At 32.3% G+C, this 21832-nt stretch overlaps 2 protein-coding genes across 2 annotated transcripts; both read right to left on the bottom strand.

Moving 5' to 3' along the window:
- Nucleotides 1–838: 838 nt before the first annotated feature.
- LOC130999717 (pre-mRNA-splicing factor SLU7-like) lies at nucleotides 839–11365 on the bottom strand. Its single transcript, XM_057925340.1, has 11 exons — nucleotides 11347–11365; nucleotides 4975–5088; nucleotides 4466–4629; nucleotides 4238–4350; nucleotides 3432–3845; nucleotides 3117–3252; nucleotides 2730–3029; nucleotides 1886–2102; nucleotides 1425–1528; nucleotides 1234–1302; nucleotides 839–1153 (listed from the first exon to the last, which is right to left on the bottom strand). The coding sequence occupies exons 2-11, from the start codon at nucleotides 4988–4990 to the stop codon at nucleotides 1076–1078; spliced, it is 1611 nt and encodes a 536-aa protein (XP_057781323.1). The 5' UTR covers nucleotides 4991–5088; nucleotides 11347–11365; the 3' UTR covers nucleotides 839–1075.
- Nucleotides 11366–12231: 866 nt separating this feature from the next.
- Nucleotides 12232–13715, bottom strand: LOC130999728 (transcription factor MYB14-like). The gene is made up of 3 exons (XM_057925349.1): nucleotides 13498–13715; nucleotides 13291–13420; nucleotides 12232–12885 (listed from the first exon to the last, which is right to left on the bottom strand). The coding sequence occupies exons 1-3, from the start codon at nucleotides 13628–13630 to the stop codon at nucleotides 12396–12398; spliced, it is 753 nt and encodes a 250-aa protein (XP_057781332.1). The 5' UTR covers nucleotides 13631–13715; the 3' UTR covers nucleotides 12232–12395.
- Nucleotides 13716–21832: the final 8117 nt, after the last annotated feature.

Here is a 21832-nt window from a genome sequence, read left to right as displayed (position 1 = left end):
CTCATCTGCCCAGCTGCACCCTCTTTCACTTTCGTTTCTTCTCTTCTGTTAAAAAACTGCCCCAACTCTAGAATGTCTTGTCTGAATTTGAAGAGGCTGCTGCCGCACAGAAAGTTGTGGAAGGTCTTAACAAACAAACTGCCCCTCAAACTCATCAGATCAAAGGCGCACAGGAAGCAGAAAGTGAAACTCAGATCTTACAAAACATCCAAGAAACTTTCCTTGCCATCCCTTTCCATTCAGCCCAAGAAGTTCAAGAAACACACAATCATCCACCACAAGAACCATCACTGCTACTCCCAGAGGCGGCCGCCCCCCATCTTCATCGACCACCTCTTCGTGCAACCTCTTTCTCTAGTGGAAGAGCATGTGGTTCCACCTGAGCCAAAACTAACTTCATCCACCAGCCAGAATCCCAATCGCAAAACCAGCAACGACAACAGTGGCCAGCCAGAATCCGGTTCCGGTGAGGAAGTACCCATTGCAAATGCAGATGATGCGTGGGAGTCAATGCTGCTTAATTCACCACAAATGGATGGGATCGATGCAAGGGCTGACGAGTTCATAGCTCGATTTCGGGCTGAGATGCGCCAGCAAGAGATTCAGGCGCAGCATTTGTAGCCTTCATTGCATTGTTAGGTTTTGCTATTGTAACATCTAGGAAATGTAAATAAATTCTTGCAAGTTTTTTATGCAGGAGCAGATCAGGTAATGAGATATCAAATCTGGAAAATTATGCATTCAACTACCCAAATTCTCAACATCATTCTGTGTAAACATTAACATCCTTCCCAATCTTTGTATCCGACCATGAAACATTGATATTTTGAAGCTAGCATTACAGTAGAGTTCATCATCGCATATCATAACTGCCAAAAGCAGCAGAGCAACATAAGACATTTTGATTTACATAAAACAAGAAATGAGGTCTCACAACCGGTTAACATGCTTCCTATCAGGTTTTCATGTCATCATGTACGACGACAAACTAAAGACACATTTAGCACCTCTAGAACTTAAACTACAATTCTTTCAGCTTCCAACCAAGTTGGGATTCGTGTTCTCCAAATTTTGTTTAATTCAGGAAATCCTTCATTGGATCGTCGTGATGGACCCTCTTCATCCTGAAAGCTTCCATATCTTCGGGTGTAACCTGAAAGCCGAAGAGTGGTCAGAACCAGAAGAAATATTATCATAGTTGAAAGAAGGTTGATTGCATATGTAACAAAGTACCTCATCGTTCCACTTCACGTTGTATTTCCGTTTCCTTTCATCCCTCTCCTCTCTCTTCCGTTCGTCCTCCTATCACAAGAATAAAAGTTTTAACCACTGATGAAGGAAACAAGCTACTAGGAGGAGACCATAATACAAGATGATTCAGAAACTGGACTGTAACAAGAGATTATTGAATTAAAGAATTTCACCTTCTGAAGTGCTTCGATAAGTCTTTTTTGGTCTAGTACCAGATCGTCAGGTACTTCCGATCCCCATGTAGCAAGTCTTTTCTCCTCAGCTGCTGCAGGTGCTTCTGCTTTCAAAATTAAACTATCAGATACTCTGCATATCTGTCTACACGATTCTAGAAGTACAAAGTAGCTTAAGTAATAGCAAACTTTGTCTCTAGTAAGAACTCACTTTGTCCAGCATGTTAGATTGATTCAATAACAAATTACATTAGATTACATAAAATTGTTGCATACACCATTCCAAATAACTAATCAACTTCGCATTAAATACTGAAGCAGACATTAATTTTTTTGGAAGGAAAAAAAAAATCTATAAATTCTCTTCACATGAGTTAATATGAACAAGCTTTTGAAACATGCAACTCTATGTCAGATCATGACAAGTTTCAAATAACCCTAATTTAAGTCAGAGTCATTACCTTCAGTAGCCTCCTTCCGAGCTATATTAGCTTTCATAAGGTCAGCTGAAGCTTCAGCAGCCTCAATACCAGCAGCACCAGTACAATAACTGTTCCTTACTGTCTGGTGGCAACATTTGTAACCCCATTGATGATCTTTCCACCATGAACCCCAAACACTTGTGTGGTTGTTTATGTAAACATCTTCTTCGTACTTGCTCTTCGGAAGAGCCATCTCCTGCAAATAATGCAATCAACAGGTCATTTCTACTCAAAAAATGTCTACCAAGGTAAACAAAGTGCAAACAAATTTTTCTACAGACCAAGCATGGGGGCAACGCACGAAAGTTTCATGCTACTCATTCACTTATTTATCTCTCTCAATTTACCCTTTGAACTTCTCTACAATTACTGACTGCTTGGTGGTTACCGGAAATCTCGAAATACATTCACAATAAGTTGGAAGTCTTTATGAAACAGAAACCCAAGTGCAACTCAGCCAACATAACATGATGACCAGACAGAATTCTAGTACACAGGCACATGCAGAAAATAAGAAAGGCGAAAACACACATTAGACCATCACTCCTGTAAAATAGAATGCACAAATAATTCCAAGATATCATGAAATGGAGGCATTTGGGAGGAGCTTTCAGGTGTGACAAATGCATTTCACTTATGAACCACCCATAGACTAACACAACATTTGGGAAAATTAGCACTCTGCATTAAAGCATCATATGAAATAAGAGATTTCAATTTTTGGATCTTAGAGAAAACTACAGAAACAACATGGAAGCATCTCATGGAGAGAGTCAGATGGAAACAACATCTAGTCAAGACAGAAGGCACAGTTGGTCCATACCTGGCCTTTTATGATCCTACCAGCACGATCATATTCAACCTCTCGCTCACTTTGCCCCAGTAGAAGTTCTCGTGGAAGTACTTCATCAGCAGCAGCATTCCCATACTTCTCCATGATTGTGTCTTTAGTATGAGACTTCAACTTTTCCTTGTTGATCTTGAAATTTTTATAAAGCAACTCGGCTTGTGAAGGAGCAGCTTGCATATGAACGTCATGACCCTTGTCAAATGCTTCCCAAGCATGAACATTCAGCTGTTTGAACTCCAAAGCTTGCCCACTCACTCTATTCTGGTTGTCTCCCTGTAATTTTCATAGATCACAATTGTATAAGCAAGATCAGGCATGAAATGTAGCAACCATGGCAATTAGCACAGAAAGTGCACTTACAGCATAAAACTTCTCATTCGGATCCATGTCTGGAAGAGGGTCCTCACGCATAGAACGGGTTTTGGGGTCATAGTGGGCAGAGTTAACATCAAGATTGAGAAGATATTTTGCAGTATCCTCTCTAATACGTAAATTCCTGATAATGAGAGGAGAATAATTAGGAATAATTTCAAATTTCACATTCAAAGTGCTTGAAAACAGTTATTCCAATGACATTCTAGTGTCACCCTCATCAAGGATAATGTGAGAGTAAATATGTTTCAGTAGAGCAAATGTATAAACATGGTGGTGGACATCAAGAATACACATATATACCTGACAGTTCCTGTGCTACCACCACCCGTAGTACGCACACGCTTCTCAACCTTCGCGAAGTCCATTTGTTTGCTCTCATCAACCTTGGCCTCGTCAACTTTCAAATTGTCTTCATTATCCTCATCATCACTGACACCATCTTCTTTATTTTGATTATTATTTTTCTCCTCCAACTTCTTAAGCTGTTGGTCCTTCAAAAATTTGCTTCTTGCTTCATCCCTTGCTTCATATCTCTGAATGACATGTTTATAAGATGCAGCATCATATCCATTCCATCGATCTCTCTTCCCATCATAATCGAGCTCAAAGGTCTCTATCTTTTCATCTGGGGCAATATGCTTGCCTGTCCATTTGGCTCCTAATTTGCGGGGTCTTTCCACGCAAGCCTTCTTGTCGTGTGTCAAAGCTCCGCAGCTGCAGCAAGCACGGAAGCTCAGAGCCAGTACCATAACATTCAATTCGTACTAAAAGTTGTGATATTTACAGCAATGCTTGGTTTCCCTCCTATCTATAGTGACAAAGTCCAAAATGACCTTGTTATATTTACAACCAAAAAGTTGTCATAGATAAGGCAAGATGGATATAAATGTACCACGTTACTTAAAAACTTCATGTAACATAGCCATATATGACTTGAGTTATCCAGTTAAATAATTGCAGATTGCAGGTTAGACATAAGTTGGACCTTCCAAGCCTAGTCTTAATTCACCAAAGGAATATAGCACATAATACAAGATGGACAGATAATAACAATAGTTTCTGTTTCTATCTAGATAATACAAACGGACCCTGCATTTTTCACTTACTTTTCACAAGCACCCTTTCTAAATTTTTCAGCTTGAAAAGTCTTTGCACCTCTGTCATACCACGACTTGGTATAATTTGGATCAGACTTCCACTTCCTTTGATGCTTCAAACTCTGGAAAAAGAACAAGCTAAACAATGAGCACTCGATATCTCTAGGCTAGGAAACCACTCTGTCAAGTACAACAAAATAGGGTAATTAACTAACTACACATAATCACAGATCGTACCGGTCTCTCCGCATTGAGATACCAAGGCGCAGAAGACATATACTGTGGAATGTGAGGATTGATTTCCTTTCCATCTTCATCCACTTCGGCCGGTGCGAGCCCAGCCTTTCGGGCCTCTTCTAGTTCAAGTTGTTTCCTGTGATCCTCCCTTGATTTAAACGCCACTAGGATCCCAAAAACCAAAAACAACATTAGCAATAAATCCAATAAAGAAAAATTGAATAAATACGAGTAATTCTGGAAAGTGCAACAATCGTGCAGATTGCAAATCCAGATGCCCAAATAATTGAAGGAACAAGCACTCGGACAACAAAAGGCGTGAACTTGACCGTCATCACAAGTCACATATGGCAAGTTTGATAGTGTTGCTATCATTAATTAACGATTAAACCACCAAAACAAACGAATTGCAAAACACGGGGAAACAATCGATCGATATAATGGACAGCGGCAGCGAAAGCAAAATGATGACACGGTGATGAATTAAAATTGAAAAGTGCAGGATATACCTGACGCAGTCGCCATGGTTTACAGAGCTAATTTGGATCGAATTCGATTGAATTGTCGAACCCTAGCTGGGACAGGAAGAATGAGAATTTGTGGATTGTAGAGAGGGAAAGAAACGCAAATACTTGTGTGAGGTCAACCTCATTGTATGAGACGGGTTCGCCCGACCCGCGCTCCGACCCGGCCCGACCCGTATTAAGAAAATATAAAAAGGCCTTTTGTAATTATTTCTTTATTTCATATCTGGGGTTTTCTACATTTTTCTCTCTGCCGATTCACATCTTCATCTTCTCCTCCTCTCTTCTTTTCCTCTTCTCCCTCCTCTTCCCATCGGATCTCCTTCTTCTCCCCCGACCGCCGGCGCGGCAAGCGCACAAAAACTGGCAGGAGGTCGCCATCGACGTGGCGTCGCGATGCCCAGCCCACCCAACCAAGATCTTTGTCCAGTGCTCCGCCTCGCCGCCGCCGCCACTGATGGTGGTTCCTCCCAACGCCGGTCTCTCTCTGTTTGTGTGTTTGTGTGATATGCGGGTTCAGTTTTGGAAATGAGAGATTGTGGAATTTGGAGAGATTTTGCGGTCGAATTGATCGTGCCTACTGCATCTGAATGTTTAACTAGTATATGCCCATTCGTGTTATGCACGACAGACATCGAAATTAAATGATAAATTTAAATAATAAATAAATAAATAAAATAAAAAATACAAAATATGTTTAAAATAAATTATAATAATTCACATCAATTACTCAATAAAATTATGAATTTAAAAATATAAATTTTCAATTTATACAAAGTGTAATGATATTATAGTTATTAAATAAATTTAAAAATGATTCGATAATGAAAATTTGCATTATGCATATTATTATACAGTATTATTAATCATAATAAATATTTTTCACATATAAACATAAATAAAAAGTTGTAAATTTTTAATGAGGAGATAGAAAATAAAATACTCCCTCCGTCCCGCGAAGCGTGACCCACTTTCTTTTTTGGGTTGTCCCACGAAGCTTGACCTGTTTCTAAAAATGGTAAAAAAAAATTACCCTTTATTCACCTTTTTCACTTTTTCACCTACCACACTTAACACACAAAATACCAATTTCTTAATTCCCGTGCCGAAAAGAAATGGGTCACGCTTCATGGGACGGAGGGAGTATTTTAAAATTTTCATAACTTATTTATTTTAAATTCATTTTTGATAATTTTTATACTATATTAAATTTAAGATACATATTGATTTTTTTTCATGAATCAAATTTGATGATGTTTAGAAAAATAATTAAATTATAAAAAACTAAAAAGAAAAAATAGTAAAAATTTTGGTGGAAGAAGAGAGAGAAAAAGAGAAGGAAAATATGGAGGGAAAAAACTCATTATTGATGAATTGTTTAATTATTGTTGGGACCTACTGCTTAAATTAATAAATTGTTTAATTATTGCTCAATAATTTTTGTGAATTTTAATGTTTGTGAATTGATGGGAATTTCGTGCCCGCAGTATCTGAATTGATTTGATAAAAAATTAAGCCTGTTTTCTACTATTGAGAATCATTTTTTCTTGTTGAATGTATCCATTTCTTTGTAAATAATTTGTGAATCGAGACTTTATTGAATTAATCGATCTATCAATCTTCCTTCAACTCACCTTGTTTGTTTTTGGGCAAAATTTGGATCTTTCATTCATTCCTAAACTGAACACTTTTTTTTTTCTTTCTTTATAACCATATATTCAATTTTATTATTTATTCTTCAATTCATTTAATCAAATAATTATTATTCTAATAAAAAGTAATTATTGATACGAACAAATATAATATTTTTGAATTATTACATTTGTTTAGGATAATGTTTATTTTTATTTATAAGACATTAACTTTTAGTTATTTTATCAAGTAATTGTTTTTATAAACAAATGTAATTATTGATGTGAAGAAAAGTAATTTTATTTTCATTGGCTAGAATTTTTAAACTTAGCTATTCGGTCAAGTAATTATTGTCGTAATAAAAAATAATAATTATTACTATGAAATGTAATGTTTCTAAATTATTACATTTGTTAACTATTATTGTTACTTTTATTTTTGTGAATTTATACTTTTAGTTATTTGATAAAATAATTATTATTGTAAGAAAATGCAATTATTAATATATATAAAAGTAATGTTATTTTTACTCGTTATAATTTGTAATTTTGTATATTCGGTCAAGTAATTATTGTTGTAAGAAAAAGTAAATATTTATGATAAAAAAATAACATTTCAAGACTGTTACATTTATTCATGTCAATAATTTTATTTTTTTTCATTATAATAACAATAGTTATTTTGAATAACGTAGAAATAAATAATCGAATGGCGAAAAAATATTCAATAAATTATTCAAGTAATGATTGTTGTAAAGAAAAGTAACTATTGATATGAAGAAATGTAATTTTTCTAAATTATTAGATAAAAAATGTAATGTTTCGAAAACATTACTTTTCTTCATGTTGATTATTACTTTTTATCACAACAATATTTACTTTGGTTTGAAGAAATAAATAATTTTATTTATTTGGTGAAATAATTATTTTCTTGAAAAATAATATTATTTTTATTCGCGAGAACTTGTACTTTTAATTGTTTTGTCAAGTAATTAAGCATTGTCATAAGAAAATGTAATTATTGATATGTATAATACTTTAAATTGAATAAAGGTAAATACTTATATTAACATAAGTATATATTTGTGAGAACAAATGTATATTTTATGGTCATTAAAAATAAATATTCATGTTATGATTTAATGTTCAGGTTTCGAGTTTAGCAAATATAATACTTTATATTGAATAAAAGTAGATATTTATATTAACATAAGTATACATTTGTTAGCACAACTGTATATCTTATTCGTATTAAAAAAGTAAATATGCTTATTAGAGTTTAGGATTTAGTGTTTAAGGTTTAATGTTCAGGGTTTATGGTTTAGTGTTCAGGGTTTAAAGTTTTGAAAATATAATGCTTTATATTAAATGAAGATAAATATTTATATTAACGTAAGTATATATTTGTGCCAATAAATGTATAATTTGTATTTATTTAGGGTTTAGTATTCAAGGTTTAGGGTTTAGTATTCACTATTTAGGGTTTAGTATTCAGTGTTTAGGTAATTACAAAATATAGAATGAAAGGAAATACTTATAGAACCATAAGTATACATTTGTACAAAGAAATGTATATACTAGCCTAAATAAAAGTAATTATTTTCGTTAGGGTTTAGCATTCAAGGGTTATAGTTTAGTATTCATTATTTACAGTTTAGTATTCAAGGTTTAGGGTTTAGTATTCACTATTTAGGGTTTAGTATTCAGTGTTCAGGTAATTACAAAGTATAGAATGAAATGAAATACTTATAGAAACATAAGTATACATTTGTACAAAGAAATGTATATGTTAGACTACATAACAGTAAATATTTCCATTAGGGTTTAGCATTCAAGGATAAATAAAAGTGAGTATTTCCATTAGCGAGTAAATATTTCCATTTGGGTTTATTATTGAATGGCTAGGGTTTAATATTCAGTGTTTAGGGTTTAGTATTCAGTGTTTAGGTTTAAAAAATATTGAATGATGGTTAATACTTATATTCACATAAGTATACATTTATGCATGGAAATGTATATCTTAGATAAAATAAAAGTAAATATTGTCATTTGGGTTGATTATTGAATGATTAGGGTTTAGTATTAAGTGTTTATGGTTTAGTATTCCCTATTTAGGGTTTAGTATTCAGTGTTTAGGGTTTAATATTCCCTATTTAGGGTTTAGTATTCACAAAAAAACTTTCTACCTATTTTTTGGACCATACCCCACCACTTACAATTACTCTTACTTTTCACTTTTCACTTTTCACAACTCCCAATATTTGATATTTGAAAAGGAGGGATTTCTGGGCTCCATAAATAGGCAGATGAAAAAGCAATAATTTTCATCAATCATTCTTTTCATCAAGTAAACATTTATCGTAAGATAAAGTAACCATTGATATGATAAAAGGTAATATTTTTGAAATATTATATTTCTTCACAATAATGTTTATTTTTATTCATAAGAATATTTACTTTTAGCTATTTGCTTAAGTAATTATTTTTAAGAATATAAGTAATTATTGATGTAGAAAAAAGTAATCATATTTTCACTCGCTATAAATTTTATTCTTAATTATTTGGTCAAGTAATTATTGTTGTAAATAAAAGTAATTATTACACTAAAATGTAACGTTTCTAGATTATTACATTTCTTCACGATAATTATTACTTTTATTCATTAGAATTTATATTTTTAATTATTTGGTCAAATAATTATTGGTGTAAAGAAAATTATTGATATAACTAAAAGTAAATACTTATATTAATATAAGGGTTCAAGATTTAGTATTCTGAATTTAGTGTTTAGGGTTTAGAAAATAGAATATTTTATATTGAATAAAGGTAAATACTTATATTAACATAAGTATACTTTTATGCGAACAAATGTATATCTTATACTTATTAAAAGTAAATATTCGTATTAGGGTTCAGGATTTAGTGTTCATGGTTTAAGGTTTAGTGTTCAACGTTTAGGGTATAGTTTTCAGGGTTTAGAATTTAGAAAATATAATACTTTATATTGAATAAAGGTAAATACTTATATTAACTATTGATGTGATGAAAAGTAATGTTTAAAAACATTACATTTTTTCATGTCAATAATTACTTTTTTCATTATAATAACAATTACTTTGAATAACGTAATAAATAAATAGAATATAGAAAAAAATAATCAAATAATAATTCAAGTAATCATTGTCTTGAGAAAAAGTAACTATTGCTATGATAAAATGTAATGTTTGTAAATTATTATATTTGTTCATAATAATTGTTACTTTTATTAATGAAAAATTGTACTTTATTTATTTTATCAAGTAAATATTATCATAAGAAAAGATAATTATTGATATGGACAAATGTAATGTTTCAAAATTATTACATTTGTTGTAGACTTGTAGTTATTGTTGTAATACAAAGTATTTATTGTTGTAATAAAAAAAATTTATTATTACAAAGGAAGGTAATGTTTTTGAAACATTACATTTCTTCACAATAATGTTTATTTTTATTAGGGTTAAGTACCAAATACCCCCCCAACGTTGGGGCCCCTATCGCGTATAGGACCCTATAGTCAGGGTCCGCGCTGTTTACTACCTCAACGTGGCTAAACCTAAGCAAATCCCCCCCTCAAATACCCCCTGTATTAAGTCACCGTTGGGGGGGTATTTGGTACTTAATACCTGACTATAGGGTCCTATACGCGATAGGGGCCCAACGTTGGGGGGGGATTTGCTTAGGTTTAGCCACGTTGAGGTAGTAAACAGCGCGGACCCTGACTATAGGGTCCTATACGCGATAGGGGCCCCAACGTTGGGGGGTATTTGGTACTTAACCCTTTTTATTAATAAGAACTTTTATTTTTAGTTATTTGCTCAAGTAATTATTTTTGTAAGTAAAAGTAATTATTGATATGAATAAAAATAATGTTATTTTCACTCGTAAGTACTTTTATTCTAAACTATTTGATCAATTAATTATTGTCATAATAAAAAGTAACTATTCAGGGTTTAGGGTTTAAGGTCTAATTTTCAGGGTCTATGGTGTAAAAAATATAGTAATACATTATATTGAATGAAGGTAAATACTTATATAAACATAAGTATATATTTGTGCTAACAAATGTATATCTTATGCTATTAAAAGTAACTATTGTCTTAATAAAAGGTAATTATTCATATAAAGAAATAGAATATTTTAAAATTATTATTTTTTTCACGATAATTGTTATTTTTACTCATGAAACTTGTAATTTTAGTTATTTGGTCAAATAATTATTGTCGTACGAAAAAAAATAACAATTGATATGAATAAAGGTAATACTTTTAAAAGCATTACATTTCTTTATGTTGATAATTATTTTTTTATCACAATAACAATTACTTGAAATAAATAAAATACCAAAAAATAAAATAAAAAATATTATAAAAAAAGTAGGAAAAAAAAAGAACAAATAAAAGAAAAAACTGAAAAAGAAACAAAAAAAAAAAACGCAAGTAAAAAAGAACATAAGATACAAATGAAAAAACATCAAAAAAGAATCTGACAATAATGGGTTTCGAACCGATGACCGTCCAGATAAACAAGGAGTCAGGCGCATGTAGTAGCCACTGCACCATAGCTTTGATTTACCTTATGTTTGTCAGAAATATAATATAGCGTTTTTATCCGGGTCGGGTCAAGATGGATCCAACCCGTCTCACCCCATGAGGTTGACCTCACCCAAGACCAACTCGAAAAGAAAAGGTTTTTTTTATTTTTCTCGCGGGGGAGGACAAAGTTATTTCGAGGCCGCAACTCTACAATTTGTTGGATATTAGCATTATCCACCGACATTAGTAATTACTAGTCACCTTTTTTTATTATTAATTAACAATATTAAATAAAAATAAATAAAAGCCGCTCTATAGGGATTCGAATCCAAAACATTTGACCTTAATTTAGTAATAGTCTATATTCATTTTTCTAATCGATAATAAATTGTTATTTATATTAAACTAACTACTAAATTTTAATGTATTATTCTTCCTCTGTGAATGAAAAATTTGCCAAATTATAAATTACATGAGTTTTAATATAATATAAGTAGAATTGTTAATAAAGTAAGTGTCCCACTTTAAATATGAATAAATCGTGTGTATCATATTATTAAAAATAGAAATGACATTTTCTTTTTAATGAACAGACCCCGCAAAGAAAATTGTGACAATTTTTTCATGGATTAAAAAAATAAAATAATACTTCTAATACATTTTAATTCAGTATCTTTTAAGATTTTAATATAATTATTCAACCAAATTTATCTCACGTGGCAACTAAAATACCACATAAGCTTCTCTTATTAAATTGAATCATCAAAATATTTACCACATCACTTTCTACTCAAGATAAATATAAAATTTCATTTAAAATCATCGGTTAATAATTCGTGTGACATTATCAATTACAAATTTACACATATGAATGAATGATATATGGCCAATTTAAGGATATAAGATTGTCAAATATTAGGTGTTTATTTTTCTTATAGTAGTATTCTAAATCTCAACTCCTTTAGTAATGTTACATTTCAATTATTTAGGAATAATACAATACAATACATCACACTAGAAGACAATAAATTATCTGAGTTGGTGAAATTCGAAGGAGTATTCTTCTAACAAATCATTCAATATATATATTTGGCATGGTAAAAAATAAATAAATAAATTACCCATTACAGGATCATATGAACATAAGCAATTTGATTCTAAGCTCTAAACTACAGATTTCTAAATCTCCCATGCATACCCACTAAAGCAGATCAACAAATTCTGTTAATTCCTCGGCCCTATTAAACACGTCCCGCCAAAAACTGCTATCTTCCATATTTAATTCGGACTCAGCAAATCGAAACTGATCAGGATCGCTATTGCCAGATAAGAAATCACTACTGCCACTCCATTCCCCCGCCGGAAAAACATCTGACCAGAAACTCTCGCCCATCTCCGACCACTTGTCTAACAAATCCGACATCAGAGCATCGTCGCGGCCACCGTGACCGGCGTCGGAAATGATGGCCGACGAGACCTCACTGAGGGATTCCCCTGGCGAGCTGAGCTCCGAGCACATCTCCACTTTCCGACAAAAATGATTAGAAGAATATTCAACTTCTCCGGTCTTGGTTACCGGTTGGGGTTGGGGTTGATATTTTCCGGCGACCCGCTTCTTCAAGTGGGTGTGCCAAACATTCTTGATTTCATTGTCTGTCCTCCCCGGCAATCTCGATGCAATCACGGACCATCTGAAGAAAACAAGATTGATAGGGAAAATGGTGTTAGAGACTTAGAAAATTTTGTAGTAATTGATTTTGTTCAAATATACTCCCTCCATCCACGAAAGAACTTTCTACGACGGAGCTAGTAAGACTGGTTTTAAGAAAAGAGATTGATGAGCGTATTGAAAGTGGAGAAAATGTTGTTTGAGTATATTGGGAACCGTGAAAATGTCTTTTAATTAATATTAAGAGTGTTGAAAAATAAAGGTAAATGAGATATTTATAAGTGCTAGGTATAGTAAAAAAATAGGTAAAAAGTTCTTTTGTGGACTTCTCAAAAAGAAAAAAATAGGAAGTTATTTTATGGACGGAGGGAATATATAGGTAGGAGAAAAATAATACTCCTAGTTGGAGTTGGAGTTGGAAACGTACTTATTTCCCAATTGTGCATGCAATTGAATGATAGAATCCTCCTCTTGTGGGGTAAAATTCCCTCTCCTAATATCGGGGCGCAAGTAGTTCATCCAGCGGAGACGGCAGCTCTTTCCACACCTCAGCAATCCTGATAGAAGACATGATATGATATCCCGTGAGTGTGAGTTTTGGTAGACGAAAATGAGGATAGAAATTGATTCGTACCGGCCCGTTTGGGAAGAGCCCGCCAATTGGGATGTCCATTTTGGGTGATGAAGTTGATGAGAATCAGATCTTCTTCCGCAGTCCAGGGGCCTTTCTTCAGGCCCGTTTTCTCGCAGCATGGAGCCCTAACCATTGCCGATATGAAGTTATGCTCTCTGCTGCTGTGTGAGTTCTTGATGGATGATGGAGGTGGAGAACTAATAATGGAAAGCACAGAGTTGAATGCCTATTTATACATGAGTTTGGACTTAGGAAAATTGGTGGGCCCCTCATGATATTCCAAAATTTGATGTTTCTTTCTTCCCTCGTTCATTTAAAAAAAATGACACATGTGTGAAGACCCAAGTCTGAAAATAAGGGTGAAACCGGAAGATATCGTCGATGCTCACGGTTTCGACGAAGGGGCTGTCATTTACGGCTCGGATTTCTCATTTTGAATGGTCAAACAACACGTGGGGCCTTCCCACTTGTGGATGTAATACTAATAATAGGTGGGGGTGGGGGCAATTGTATTGCTATTGCAGTTGTGTCTCTGTTTTTTTTTTTTTTTTTTTTTTTTTTTTTTGAAAAATCGTATCACGTGCTTAATTTAGTTGTTATTGGAATTTTGTTACTTGGGGATATAATTTATGTTTTTGAGAAAAAAAATTAAGTGTTATTGTGTTATATATTCATCAGTAGTAGTTTGTAAACTATGTTCGCAGCTGTAAATTTTATTGGGCAAGATCATGTTACAAATTAACATGGCTGTCTACATTTTGTATATGATACGCTGCTTCCTAAAAATTATGTTTGTCCGGTTAAAGAATAAGGGAAGCTAAGCTGAAAAGTTCAGCCTCTCTAATGTAATTTAGTATAATAATTTACACACACACACACTTCGGATAACCATACATCACTACGCGTATATAAACATTAATTTATACGTACAAAAATATTTTAAATACTAACATTAGGTTTTCTCAGATTGACTTCGTAACAATTGAGTTATTGAATGACTAAATCCATTTAGAATGAGTCGAAATTGCTAAGATATACATTGAGATTTAATTAAGTTAACCCAACTTGCTTACGTTTCCAATGACTCAGTAAAACGGTAAAAACTAAGTCCACAAAGGTTTATACACTATAATCTGTATTAATGTAATCTCACATTTTCCAGATACCATGGCGAAAAGTCCGTGTGTTCCCGTGTAAATATAGGCATGCAAGTATTTTCTAATAAATAATTTTATTAAGTGTTATTTGACATTTTTTAGAGTAATGTACATGCATGACCTAGCTAGGTTTTTATGTTTATTCATAGTTTGTATCTAATATTGAACAAAGTTGCAATTGTGGTATTAAATTTTCTAAAAAATCACGGAATAATTAAATACTATGAATGCAATTATAAAATCAAATACAAAATTATTAAAATTACAATATTATACTTAAATCATATATCAGGATATTAATGAAAATATAATTACATATGATTATATACTTCTTATAAACTTATTAAATAAATATTATGTAGTATATACAAACTTATGATAATCACAATTAATTGATATATATATATATATATATATATATATATATATATAACATGAAAATCAAATTATGTGTGTGTAAAATATTATATAGGTTCAAAATATTACCTAGATTAGAAATCATGAGGTAAAATTTTAATTTTTTTTAATGCGTTAAATTCAAGAGCGAATGCATTAACTTTATTGGAAAATGCATTGTTGTCAAGAAAAAATCTACGTAATTCTTATTTGATCCATTTCCCTATATGTAGAAGGAGATTCAAATGAGAACGATGAACCATTCTTAGTCTTTCAATCGTGAAAATCTATGGTGGATGCATCATTTTGATGGATGAATGTGACACATGAGTTCGAATCTTGGAGGAAATATGATAAGTGCAAGTGATTTATAATTTGTATGTCAAGTGAGATTTTTATTTGATCCAATTCATGCATATTTATATAATTTCTATTGAATCTGAGAACCCTTATCTTTATTTTATTTTTACAACAAAATATGCACTCCATCTCTAACCTTATAGTCTATTTTACAGAAGGAAATTTTCAAAATTCAAAAAAACTCTTCAAAAGCAAAGACTAAGAACTATATGCGAGGCCCTCTATATTATCTAACTTGTTATTAGGATAATAATTGTATATATTCCATTTGTATATTAATTTGTTATATATATCTTTAGTTATGTAATTCTGTTGGGTTACGTTAATTTTAAGAATTAGTATATGTAATTTTTTGTATTTCAATATATGTATCTTTAATTAGTTATTTTATGCAATTATATTGTTGTCGTAATTTTAATTAAAACTTTACTAACTAATTTTAATTATAACAAAATACAAATAAGACAAACTAAAGAACTAACTTAAACAAAACTTCAATAGTAACTAAGTATAACAAAATAAAGGAAAAACAAGATAGCATAATTACGTACACTGCAATATGGACTAGCAAATAATTAGCAGTCTCCAAAAGAAAGGTTCAACTTCTTTTACTTTTTTTTTTGAAAGGTTCAACTTCTTTTACTTATTAACAAGACAAATTAAACTGACAATTCATGGAAAAAAGTTCTGAAAATATATGTCGACATCCAGATATAGCCACTATTTGTCTATCAGTAGTATATTATTCACTTTATTCTTTATTTTTCATGACACCATTGCATGAAAAAAAAGGGTTATTAGCCTGTAAATACACGAACTTTTCATATTAATTTTTTGAAATTTAACATGATTTTTATTTTCAGCCCACAAATACACGAACTTAGCATTTTTTCTGATTTTTGAAAAACTATTAATGACACGAGACTTGGTAACTAATATTCGTATCATAAAAATTAATTGCGTTTGAAAGTGTAACTATTAGTGATTAGCTACATTAAATATCGTTAATTTTTATGACACATCATGTCATTAGTAGGATAATTTTTTGTAGTGCACAAAATAAAATACACTTTTTTTATTGCAATTATATTAAAATTAATTTTCCTTTAATAAAATAATCTTACTCATTATTTGTGAAAATGACGTGTAGGATAATAAATAAAGGTAAAATAAAATAATAATGCATATAAACTGTAATTTTTAGATAAAATTAAATAAATTTTCTTAATCTTTTGTGGAAATTGAAAGAGTACTAATTCCATACCACGAATGGAGTAATTTTTATTTAACTCGCAATAAATAAAATTTATATAAAAATAATTTTCAACGTAAACCAAATGTGAGCAATGTATGCCACTGATACTAAGTAGTAAGTACAACCGCGTTCATGCAAAGCTTACATGGAAGAGAAAAGTCAAACCGCATGGATTTAAAAATGTAGAAAACTCAAACCGATGGATAGATGATAATAAAAAGTCTGCACCTGTTTCTTAAACTATTTTATAACTTTATTTTATCAAAATAAAATTCAGAGTAATTTTAATTTTAATTAATTTGTCTAAAAATCGTAGAGATTAATTCTTAATCATTTTAACACAAACGCACTGACACAACTCAGTGTGTGAGTGAAGAAGGGTGGTTCCATATTGTTGTGAGTGGAGTGCTGGCCATGTGAGGTTGTTCGTTGAATAAATTGATAAACTATATATAAATAAATAAAGTACGTGTTCAAAAATAGACGTTAATGTTATTATGAGAATTTATAAAATGTCAAATTGCATATATATGTTTTGGTGGATAGAGAGAATATTAGTATACAAAGATAATGTGTATATATTGATGCACTTGTCAAATGTATGAAAGTTATTTTATGAAGGTATATTATGACTAAATTCATAAGTGTCAACGAGACAACAAGGCATTACACTACATAATTGACAGTAGTTATGTGTGAGTATATATATATATATATATATATATAGGGGCACATATATCAAATAGTACCTTTGTCATAGAGTTAGAATTGGATCCTCCACGTATTTTTAATCCAAAAATTATCCTCCATTTTCTACATATATCCAACTCTTAAATTTAAGATAATAAACACACATGCATAGGGAATAATATCATGTATCAATGCATTATGGAAAAGGAAAAATAATCGGCTTATATTTAAATATTGAGTAAAGAATAATGACTTTTTAACACTAGTGTTAAAAAAACTCATTATTCTTTACTCAATATTAAATATATGTGTGTGTGTTTTACTTTTTGTTAAAGTAAAACACACATACAGATATATATATATATATATATATATATATAATAAATCAAATATATTTTTTTTTATAAAAGTTTGTGCTTATTTTAGTTTATCCCTAAAGATAAATTACTTGTTAATGAAAAGTTTGCAAATGAATGTGCATATGGCAATAGAATAAATATTTTTTTGTGTGTGTTCATATAATAAAGGAAAAAGTAGCAAATAGCCCCCTATCATGCAACTCTCTAACACGTTTACCTCCCTATCTTTTGATTTTGGGCTGTTAACCCCTCAATATATCATAAAGAGTGCAAAATGCCCCCTGCTCTTAACGGACATTTAACACCGTTAAGTATTTTTCATTTTTTTAATTTGTTACTAATATTTCTTACTATAAGCATATATATATATATATATATATATATATATATATATATTGAATTTAAATTTAAATGTGTGTATTGAAAAATGATTTTATTTAAAAAAATATTACAAACACTTAAATTTAAATTCAAAAAAAAATATATGCTATAGTAAGAAATATTAGTAACAAATTAAAAAAAATGAAAAATACTTAACGGTAGTGTTAAATGTCCTTTAAGAGCAGGGGGCATTTTGCACTCTTTATGATATATTGAGGGGCTAACAGCCCAAAATATCAAAAGATAGGGAGGTAAACGTGTTAGAGGATTGTATGATAGGGGGCTATTTGCTATCTTTCCCCATAATAAATATATAAATCTACAAGGTGAAAAATATATTATTAGAGGTGTCAATATAATTATTTGAAAAAAGGTCAAAGGCTAGTTCATTGAAAATGAAAATCTATATATACTAGTCATGAAATTGTTATTGTGAGTAGATAATGCAATGTGTGGCTATTCATGTAAGGGAAAAATCAAAGGATGCACACCCAGTTTGATTCAACGATTTATGCACAAACCTTTTTTAGAATATTGGGGAATATTTCACAAAAACCAACAAAGGTCAACAAAATAGGCCTAATCCTATCTTGGTCAACTTCGAAATTTCCCAATGATAATTACAGTCCACTGCAACTTGTGAGTGTAGGGGTTTGTGCATGCTTCTTCGTGGAAATTCTGATATCTCTAAATTTCTTTTGTAAGTTTTTTCAAAAATATGAAAATGGATAAAGTTTTATTTTATAATGATTAGATGGGAGATTGACATTCGAGATGAGGACTCGGGGTTAATGAAGAAGTGAAAATTTTCGAAGGCTTTCAATTAAACCGCACTTTTTAATTTTTGTCATTTTGCAGTCCGACTTTTGTTTTTGTTTACGCAATATTTTCAGCATTCTTTTTCATTATTCTTTTCTTTTGATTTTGTCAAGCATGCATTTCCAATTCAGTTTCTTTACTAGCTATTCCGTCACATCAATTACATATTCTATATTTTGAGATCCTTAATTTTATAATTTATTTTCAACTTTATAAAACGCGCATGTTTGTGATCTTTACCTCGGATTCCCTTCAAACATTGCTTGTTTTTCGTGGTTGTTTAGACTCACCCCCAAATTGTTTCTTTAAACTTTTGAGCTGTAGTTTTCAGATTTTCAAGCGGAACTTTCACTATGTTTTTTTCTTTTTGAGGCATTTCACTAAGGTTTTCTTATTCAGTAGTTTTCATGGTGAACTTTTGTTATTGGATTACCAGATTGATATCTCGGTTCGATTTCGAGTATTAAAATTGAGCGAATTTTGGATTCTGGCCTAAGAAAAACTATAACACCTTCCATAAGTATAAACTCAAATATGGCGAACTAATTCATCTTCTTTTTTTGAGGGAAAAAGAAAAAAGAAGTAACCATCGGTCCATCACTTCGCTTCAGATTGATTTTTTCGTATGTATGTATGTATGTATGTATGTATGTATTATTATTATTATTATTATAAGATTCTAATTTACATAAATAAATTCCAAATTAACAAATTTGCAAGCCTTCCAATATAAATTTGCATATATACCGAAATGAGATTCAGTGTACCACACTTTATGTCTCATTTTGCGTCTCACTTTCAATTTTATTTAATTTCTTATATATATTTTTTTCAATTTCAACTTTATATGCTTTAGTTTAATTTTGTGACTATTAACAAGGATTTATTTTATTCCATCAATCTAGGGTATATAATTATTTTTTATCATTTAATTTCACTTTTATTAGCTAATAATAGGTTGATAAATTCAAAGTTATGGTATATACTTTTTAAAATATTTAATTTTTTTAAAATAAAAATTAAATATAATTCATAATATTATAATAAATTTTATTTTTATAAAAATATTTTAAAAAAATAAATATAAGCATAGAACACAGTAACACATATAAAATTACGAAATATCGGATCTCATCCCATATATACCAACCAACACAAACATTGAATTTGAATTGCCCAATATCAAACTTAAGTAATTTGTCGTGTCTCTAAAAAATGACGTGTGAATAATAATCATGCATTTTTGTAGTGGGCCACTGGGCCGTATATAATTTGCCTTTGTGGAGTGTTGGCCCAATTTCATTAAACCCCCAAGCCCAAGCCCAAGCCCATCCCCTTTATACCCTAAGTCCAAATCAGCCCCCCCATTTCTTCACTCCCGTGCGCCGCTGATCTCTCTCTCCCATCTGCGCCCTTCCAGTTCCCTCCACCTCCCGACTCCTCGGTTCTCCTTCCGTCTTCAATTCTCCACCCCCTTCCCGATGCCTCCCATCCTTTTAAATCTGGCCCTAATTCTTCACAGCAAGAAGAAGGTCTTCAGGCAATTTCTCAAGAAGGCTCTGCTACTCCTTCTAAGATTTCTCTCCTGTGTGTGAACGAGGCCTTCCTTGTTGCTGTGAGAGTTATCACCGGATTCCTGCCCACCGGATTCCTGATTGGTGATACTCTGGTTGATTGTGTTGTCATCGGAATTCCTGCCCTTAGGATTCCTGCTGTTGGTGACTGACCATCTGAGATTTGAGCGCCGATCTGCTCTCACCATTCCTTTGTGCTGTGATCATTAACGCTGCCGGAAGAAGCTCTGCCTACCGTGGGAAAATCTGAGCCAAAGTGTCCCGAGGACACATTTTCCCACTTCAATCATTTCTGCACTTTCCTGCTCTTCTGTCTCATTTTGCTTTTCTTCACTTTGTATCAGTTTACTTGTTGGTTTATTGGTGTTCTACAGGTACAGGTACAAGAGGAGTGAAGACGACGAAGAAGAAGGAACGTGAAGTGGATCTTGGCACTAGAGTGTCGAGTGAGAAGGACTGGAGGTTCGGGAAACAAGAGGAGTAATCCCGGCAAGGCGAAGATACCCAACAGTGGTATCAGAGCCACGGGGACCTTGCCGGGGCTCCCCCCGAACACATCCCTCTCACCCCGCCGCCCTTTGGCTGCGCCGATTCGCTCCCGACGAGCAAGGTTTTGGTAAGACCGACTCTTCCCCTACCTGGGAAGTCGGCTCTGGTAAATTGGCTGAATCACTAAGACTCCTAGATTCTAGGATTGGTGTTGCCTGCTGTTTTTTGTTCTTTTACCTGTTTTTGTCTGGTATCTTGCGATCCTATTACCCTTTTTTGCTTCCGCGTGTTGCCTTGTCATCTCGATATACCCCTGGCATTTCAAAGCCAAGTGAGATTCTCCCTTGCATTTGGTCCAGTTCGTCTGGATTCTCCTTTAAAGGAGTCTCCTCGTGCGAGTACCCTGGAAATCAAGGGAGAAAGGGGGCTATCTAGATAGGCTGTATGTGATTTGATTCCTTACTGTTTCCGCTGTTGTTTTGCTCTCTCTGGTGTTTCTGCTTTGTTCTGTAAAATCTCTCTTGGATTGAGAGTTTTACCGTTTTCTGGACTCAGATAGTCCTCTTGGAACTCCTTGGAGGGATCAGTGTGAAACCTTGCTCCACAGATCAATCTGTGCTGAGATCTGGGCTCTTCCCTGCTCCTGAACTCCAGAAGTTTCCTTCCTTGAGGTCCTAGTGACCTTTTGTTGTGGTGTTATTTGCTCTGTGGTCTGACTGACCTGTTACTCTGTGGTTGTTGTGGTTTTCTGTGAAAAGTGTGTTTGCTTAAGTGCTGCGGAAGCAAAAAAGGGTAATAGGATCGCAAGATACCAGACAAAAACAGGTAAAAGAACAAAAAACAGCAGGCAACACC

The sequence above is a fragment of the Salvia miltiorrhiza genome, chromosome 1, assembly GCF_028751815.1.
Source record: "Salvia miltiorrhiza cultivar Shanhuang (shh) chromosome 1, IMPLAD_Smil_shh, whole genome shotgun sequence".
Classification (NCBI taxonomy): Eukaryota; Viridiplantae; Streptophyta; class Magnoliopsida; order Lamiales; family Lamiaceae; genus Salvia; species Salvia miltiorrhiza.
Note: the sequence above shows the minus strand (reverse complement) of the source record. Positions and strands in the feature narration are given on the sequence as shown.